We start from the raw sequence: 8,482 nt of genomic DNA, 5'->3' as shown, positions 1-8,482 counted from the left end.
TGAAGAGGCTTTAACACATTAACCACCTCAAACGACTAAACAACCCAATAAAAGGAGGCTGCAGTTGCACATGAATTATGTAGAACAAAACCGAGGAACGGGCGGGGACAAGATTTTAAAAGCAATCAGAGATCATGCATCCTAAGCAGCCATAGAATAGGGTCTTCATTAGACAAATCACAAAGTAACCTCAATGTACAACATAACTAACTGAAGTTATCATCGCCTAAATCAGGGAAAAAGTTTGAAAAAACCTTTAATTCAAACTAAAACATGATAACAAACCACATTCCTGAGTTCCAAACACTTCACCTAAGTGGATTTTCAAATGTCAGCGACGCCCCCTTAGCGAAAAGAAACTGAAAATAACAAGGACAAACTTCGAACCGACCAAAAAGACCAAATATTTCACATACCTATTGCATGGTAACTCAATTTGTTCAAAAGAGAAGTCAGCAAATTGCACACACAAACCAAAACATACCAAAGTAAATTACAAAATAAAAATGGGAGAATCGAAAACGATACGAACTACATAATTCACAGAGATAATGATAGTGCAATGAGAGCCAAGTTGTTCAATTTTGCCTTACTCATCTCAAGAATGCAACACCCCCACCCTGGAAGCCTTGAATTTCTTCTTGGATTGCTTCTTCTGCTTCTCCGCCGCATCGTAATCCGTTCTCTCCCTCCACTTGCTCTTGGTAAGCTTGATAGGTCGATTCCCAACGTATTTCCCACTCATCTCTTTGAGCGCGACGGCGAGATCCAATGGATCAGCGAAGCTCACGAACCCATACCCTTTCGTCTTCCCAGAGCGCTTGTCTCTGACAACCCTAGCCATGTTAAACGAAGGGAACCGCGAGAACGCTTTCGACAAAACGTCGTCGTTCACCTCATTCCCGAGGTCGCCGCAGAAGAGCCGGTGATCATTCTCCGGCCACTCCGCCAGCGACGGATCCTCCCACGTCTGCCCGGCGGCCTTCCGGGGAACCGCCTTCTTCTTGGATCCGTCCGCCTTGTGCTCGATGTCGCTGTTGGCGATCGCGGCCTTCACGCTCTCCAAGGCTTCCGGCGTAATCGTCTGCGCATCGCGCTGGAAGAGCTGCTGCGCGTCGCGCTGGAACTGCTGCGCCGCCTGTGGGTACTGGTACGCGACGGGAGGGGGTTGGACCGGCGGTGCTGGAGCGTACGCGACTGAGTAGTCGTAGTGGGCGGCGGGTTGCTGGAGGTGGAAGGGCGGGGGGAAGTAAGAGGCGTTGGAGGAGTATGTGTGATGGGAGGAGGAGGAGGAAGGTGGGTCTGCCATGAATCCCTAGAATGAAACGAATTAGGGTTTCAGAATTGGGAATTGGGGAAATTTGATATGAGCAATGCTCAACACAACGCAAGGGATTTGATTCCGATTGATTGGTAAGCTCAGGGATATTTTATAAACCGACTTGAAAGGTTAATGGCACAAACATCATTTCAGGGTCTCATATTTTTATTTTTATTTTAATTTTAATTTTAGGATTTTTCTCCATGATGATCTAGAGATGTTTTGTTATCCTTTTGAATTGAATAGTTATTTTTTTCCTAGATAGGGATAGGGATGATGGTGAGAAAAAACATATTTCACCTTTATACCTCAAGTGAAGGGTCTAATGGGTTGTGGAGACCTGAATTAATGGTCATTTGATTGGACTTTATTATTAATGAATGAATCGAAGAAATTGGACTGATGGGCACGAGGCGACCTGATCTTCCAAAGACCTCATGGGCGATCTCATGTTGACAATCTTTGGTGACCTCATGTATTTGTCGATCTCATTTCTTGCGGAGGCCTCTAGTCTTCGGTGATTCACAAATCTTAGTTAGTCTAAATCTTGTATGTTGAACAATATTTGAGATATTATATTGATAATGTTGTTGTCTGAATCCCCAGATCACAAGACTTGTTAGTTATGTGATAAATGAGTGGTTGTGTTTGGGATAGAAGAGCTCGCATATATTTAGCCTTAAAGATCATTGTAAATGGCATGTTCATTCTGAATACAATAGTATTAAGTCTATAATTTTCTTCGGGTTTGTCTAACAAGCACAAGAAAATACTTGTGTATTTGCGGTGTGGCTGGTCATAATCGCAAATCAAACACATTGTGGTATGAACCTTTTATGATGGTTGTATTCAATTTACCTCGGTTTGTATGGTGTTGTGTTATTTCTTTGCTAAATTCAATTCCATTGCAGATACATTGATTAATGCTTAACTTGTTTGGTTGTACCTAAGAAGTAGATCGAAGTTGGATTGATGTTAAACATGTGAATGAAAAAGAAGAAGTTGGTTAAATTCCTTTTAAAGTTGAAGGGTTTTGAAAAGATTTGTGTGTGGCAATTATGTCAGACAATTTGTTTATCGTAGTTTATGTCAGACAATTTGTTTCTCTTAGTTTATGTCAGACAATCTATGTATCATTGTTATATGAAACTTTAAGGTAGCGTTTGGTAACGGGACAGAACAGGACGGAACAGAACAGAACAAGACGGAATAGGACAATAATGTTCTGTACACCGTGTTTGGTAAACATACACAGAACAGGACAATTAGATCCTGTTTCATGTTTGGTGCATGTTTCACAGAACATAACCATAATGTTAATTACATATATACCCTTGTCATGTTTAATGTTTTATAAAGCATATGGATTAACTAATTAAAATATTTTGATTATATATTAATTTATAACAACCGTATAAAATTTAAAAATCATTGTAGAAATTTATTCAAAAACAAGACTACTGATAAAATTATAAATTGACGTCAAAATTTATAAAAATTATGAGTTATTATCAATTGTTGATACTGTAACTAATTTTAACAAGTGCTAAGTTAACTAACTTTATTTCTAACTATTTTTAAATGACAACAGTGCCTTATTTTCCTGGAAAAAATCATCGAAGAGAAATTCATATTCATCCACAAAATATCATAACAACAAATATTGTTCTAATGTCATCCAAATAAAATAAAAACTTAAATAAGAGGTAAACCAAAACACCCTAACAATGTATCTTTGAACCAAAAAACATAACCAAAACTGATAAATATGTCTTTCTTGGTAGCATCTAGTTTCAATCCTTGAGCACCTTATTAACGAATTCATCCCTGTCCTCTCCTTCCATCTTGAGAAACAACCCTATAAGTGTAGGACATTTTGCTATCTTAATAGTGGCTTCAATACGATCAGCATGTGTTAAATTAAGCTTCTTAAGTTCATCTGCAACCAAGTGATGCTCTCGGTTTTGAGGTGCAAAGTTGTTAGCCACCATTGCCATTTCCTGGCCTCCCTTATTAAGGTGCCTATTGTGAAAAATAAAAGAAATTAGGGAATATAATTTACACAAAAGAAAGTAATATCATGCAATTTAATTGTGCTTAATTTATCATCTCATGCAAGTTAATTAGCTTTCTGTGATTGTAGCAGTATGATCACATAAAAAATTTTTTTGAACTGGTATGTTCACATAAAATTGTAAAATAATGAATATAATTTAACCAAATAAGCTAACCACGTGATACCTAAATTTTTTACAAGTGATTATAACCAATGGTGGGTGATGGTGTCACACTATCGCCGCTGAAGAGTGAAAATGCCTCTCTCGCCCAAGTGATTATAATCAAATATGATACTGCTACTTAATTTTTTAGTGGGTGATTGGTGATAAAACAATAGTATGAGAGGTGAGATATTAACAATAGCATCACGTGAGTTGTGGTCAAGAAAGAAAATGATGGAATCAATTGTAAAAAATAGTGATTCAGACATGAACACCTAAAAACCAAAAAGTAATGGCAAGAAGATGTATCATAGCATCATGTGGGTACATAGCAAAACAATTTCGAGAACGGTGGAGTTTTTGGAATACCTTCGATGGAGTGAGAAAATCGATTGAGAAGATTGAAGTCGCAGCAGCCGCAGAAGACGTCAATTGATTTTGAGGAGAACGAGAATGATAGAGAAGCGTTTCTAACGCAATAGACCTAGAGGGCAATTTTGTCACCGTAAAATATTTTAATTATGTGTTCTGTTCTGTTCTCTTCCGTTCCACCTTTTTTTAGGAACCTAAATGTCCCGTTCCTAGAGCTTTTTGTCCCGTTCTGTTCCGCATTAAAAGCATGGCAAACACAGAACAGAACCCATATGTCCCGTTCCGTTCCCTTCCCCCTGTCTACCAAACGCTACCTACGGTTTGTGTTATTGCTCTCTTTGATTGTTGTTGCACCATATTCTTTGTTGTGATTTTACTAATTTCTAATTATTTCTCAAGAGATATTATTTTATATGTACTATGAAGTAGGTGAAAAAATACTCTACACTTGATCTAGAGAATAAGCCAATGAAAATGGCTAGAAACAACAACTAAGCATGATATAGATAAATATGCAACAAATTATATATTATTAATTGTTCCTTCATGCAATTCGTGAATAAAATTTTTGTAGTCAAACATAAAAAAAATATTGATGCACATATTTTTTAATAAAAGAATCTAAAATTAATGTGTTTATTTCTTTTGTGAAAGTGTGCATAATTTTTTTGCCACAGTCAAAATGTACAGTTTATTCTCAGCAAAAAAAAGTAATTTGAAGCCCATAAAAGAACACTGAGCTAGCCCAATTTAAGATAAAAAATGGTTGGTAAAAGTCAAATAAAACTGAAAGTGGAGCCTTGTGGGGATGACTTTAACCCAGTGTGTTTGTGCGTGAGGAATACCAACAAAAAACTGAAAGTGGTGTAATACCATTCTGATTATTTGATCATTACTCTCTTGGGATGGTTAATCAACGAGCACAAACCTCACTTGGAATAGTGGAGTGGATTTAAACATTTGCATTTAAATAAGTAACCAAACAAAAATATAGATAATACTTAATAGAACCTCAAAAAGCACTTTGTAAATGAACAAATGCAGCATTCTAATTAGTTGATCACTGCTCTATTAAGATGGTTAATCAACGAGCACAAACCTCACTTGGAATAGTGCAGTGAAAGTAAACATTTGCATTCATTTAATTGAGGCATTTGCATTTAAACTAATAACAAATGCATAATTCACTCAAATACGTCTAACAACACTGTTTTAATACACTTGACGCAAAAGTGGGTTGTTACTATAGCTGTCAATATGGGTTGGAACCCGCGAGCCAGCCCAACCCAACCCGGATCGCGACAGAGTTGGGTTGGGTAAATATCAGCTCATATAGAACCTGGGCCAGCACAAGTCGGCCCATTTAACCCGCGGGTTAAACCGGTTAGCCTGCAGGTTAAACCGGTCAGCCTGCAGGTCAGGTGCTTTTTAAGTTTTTTTTTTAAAATGTTTGTTTGGATCCGCCCAAATCTCAATTAATTTTTTAAAAGATAAATCATATTTTAAATTTAAATTAATGAAATCTTATCCAAACCAAAAAAATTCCATGGCTCACAATTCACTCCACAGTCACACTCATGTTCTTTTTCTCCTTCTCTCGCTCGCCTTCCATCACCGGCGACTCGTCCTCCATCGTCGATGGCTCGTTCTCCTTCGCCGGTGGCCTACACCACCACCAGTGTTCATAACACTAGTTTCTCCTTGTCATCTCTATTGCTTCCTTGTTTCTGATCAAAGGTAACAAGACATCTTTTACTTCTTTTTTACAAAGATTGAGAGCATGAACTGATACTGGTGTGTAAAAATAAGGCTTAATCCTCAAATTAGTCCCTGTCTTTGTCTCGCCGTCTGATCTAAGTCCCTCACCGGAAAATTTTGTGCAAAAGGTCCTCTATTTTATAAATCGTTTGGAGCAAGTCCTCACCGGAGCGCGGAGCTCCGGCAAGTGATGAAGTGGAACGCTGACCGGGCTAAATGATGTGACATGGATTTAAAAAAGAAAAAAGAAAATTACACATCAGAAAATTAAATTTAATTAAGAAAAATAAATTAAATTAAGAAAAATAAATTAAATTAAAAACCCAAACTAAATTAAATTCAAGGGTTAAGCATCATATTAGTCACTGTCTTTGTGTCGCCGTCTGACCTAAGTCCCTCCCCGGAAAAATTATTGGAAAATGTCCTCTTCTTTGTAAAAGTTTTGGAGCAGGTCCTCGCCGGAGCCCAATGCTAAGGCGAGTGATGAATTGGATCGCTGACTGGGACAAATGAGTGACATGGATTTAAAAAAAAAACTTTTACACATAGGAAAATAATTTAATTAAAAAACCCCAATTTTTTTATAATTCCGGAATGACCCTTACCCCAACTTTCCCAATTCTCCTAATCCTTAAATTCAGAAAATCTTCCCCAACCTAACCCTAAGTACCACACTATCCAGAAACATGTTCTTACTCATCCTCAGTCATTCATCTTCATCTTCATCTTCATCTTCATCTTCACCATGTTCTTCATGCTTATCCTCACCAAACCCAGAAATAACAACCCCAGAAAAATCAAACCCTCAAAACCCAAAAACCATTTCCAACCTCTTCACCCTCATCATTCATCGTGATCTGGGTAAAAATTATAACTTGGGCAAGAGCTCTCACATTCATCATGTCATCAAATGAAAATCATAAAAACAACCACAAGCCAAGTCACGGTAAAAGAAACTTCAAAGAGTTTAGACAATGTCAAAGCCTCATCAAAATCACCAATTCTCACATACCCACATCAAATTTTACCCAATAAAGCATCTTTCAAGCAAATCAAATTTAGACAAACTCAAACGAAATTGAATCAAAAAATAAATTGGGACTTGGATTCACTAGTAAAGGTATACTACCTTCAAGGGAACATCGAAGAAGTAAAGGGGAAGCCCCAATTTCGTTTAAGTAAAAATAGAATTAATAAAAGGGGCACAAACCCAGTTACATCTCAGAGAAAGAAAAAGAAACAAAAACACTGGGCAAGTTACGCTTCCCACAGCTCCAGCAGGAAGAGCATCAAACAGCACAAAACAGAGGGCACCCAAATCTGAATTATTATCCTCCCTGTTAACCACCCACAACACAACCCCAAACCACAATTCCAACAGGGAGGAGATGAAGAAGAAAACCATCGACCTTCAGTCTTCCCTCCCGTGAACCCATTACAACGACGTCGTTTCGCCCCACACGACCCGCCGCGTAGTGCCTCGCTCGGGTCCTGGCGTCTCAGACCGTCATCGCCGACGGTGACGAAGATGGCGGTGATGATGAACAGTGCGAACGAAGGCGACGCAGATTGTAACACCCTACTTTTCGTTATTAGGTTATTTATTATTTTATCTTAATTATTATTATGCTATATGGTATTTTGATAATTTATGCGATTTAATTAGATGATTATGTGATTTAATTAGATGATAAGGCCATTAAGTGATTTTATTAGATAATTAAGTTATTGTGTGATATAGATAAATAAGGGTTTTAGGTTTTAAGTGAGTAGTTGGGAGTGGGACCCATTGTAAGATTATTTAAGGGTTATGAGAGAATTAAAAAGAGAGAAATCAGAAAATTAGGATTAGAGAAGCAGCAGAACAGAGAAACACGTGAAAGGTGAAGGAGAGGAGAAAAGGTGGAGAAAACCTAGAATTTGATCTTCAAGAAGAAAAGGGTCAAGGAGGCTTTGTACCGGTGTCATAGAAGGTAAGGGTTTGAATTTACCTTGTATAATTGTAGTATAACAGAGGTTGAGTTTAACATGAAGGAACCCACATCTTCTTTGAAAATTCAGAACTGAGAGACTGTGTTGAGTGTTAACATGTGGTGAGCAAAATTGATTTTGAGCAAAATTGATTTTGAGCGAAATTGAGGTTTTGGGGAAAATTGGGTTATGTTCTGTTCTGTCCGCAGATACCCTAACAGTCTGTGTTGTAGAGAGCATAACTCTCTCTACCGAATTCCAAATTGAGTGAAACTAATTTTGTATGAAATCTAACTCATAGGGCTATGTTGGGTAATATTTTCATAATTTTTCGATTGCTGGTTCTATACCAGAATCATTTGCAAGTTCATTCTGTTTCTGCCCGCAGACACCCTAGCAGCTTGTGTTGTAGAGAGTATAACTCTCTCTAAAGAATTCTGAATTGAGTGAAACTAATTCTGTATGAAAGCTAACTCATAGGGTTATATTGGGTAATATTTTCATAATTTTTGGATTGCTGGTTCAATACCAGAATTATCTGCAAGTTCACTCTGTTTCTGCTCGCAGACACCCTAACAGCCTGTGCTGTAGAGAGCATAACTCTCTCTACAGAATTCCAAATTGGGTGAAACCAATTTTATATGAAAGCTAACGTATAAGGCTATGTTTGGTAAAATTTTCATAATTTTTGGACTGCTCAATTAGTTCCAGGATTATATGCAAGTTTGCTATGTTTCTGCTTATTTCTGGGATTGATTCTGAAACTGATTCTGGTAATTGATATGAGACATTTGATGATTTTGTGTTGCTATTTTGTCAGTGGAATAGTGAATGATTTGAT

The 8,482-nt window shown here is 37.5% G+C and overlaps 1 protein-coding gene across 1 annotated transcript; it reads right to left on the bottom strand.

Moving 5' to 3' along the window:
* Positions 1-395: 395 nt before the first annotated feature.
* LOC130713861 (uncharacterized) lies at positions 396-1,451 on the bottom strand. The gene has a single exon (XM_057563682.1). The coding sequence runs from the start codon at positions 1,307-1,309 to the stop codon at positions 599-601; it is 711 nt and encodes a 236-aa protein (XP_057419665.1). The 5' UTR covers positions 1,310-1,451; the 3' UTR covers positions 396-598.
* Positions 1,452-8,482: the final 7,031 nt, after the last annotated feature.

The sequence above is a fragment of the Lotus japonicus genome, chromosome 4 (genome assembly GCF_012489685.1).
Source record: "Lotus japonicus ecotype B-129 chromosome 4, LjGifu_v1.2".
Classification (NCBI taxonomy): domain Eukaryota; kingdom Viridiplantae; phylum Streptophyta; class Magnoliopsida; order Fabales; family Fabaceae; genus Lotus; species Lotus japonicus.
The sequence above is the reverse complement of the archived record's forward strand: the minus strand, read 5'-3'. Positions and strand labels throughout refer to the sequence as shown.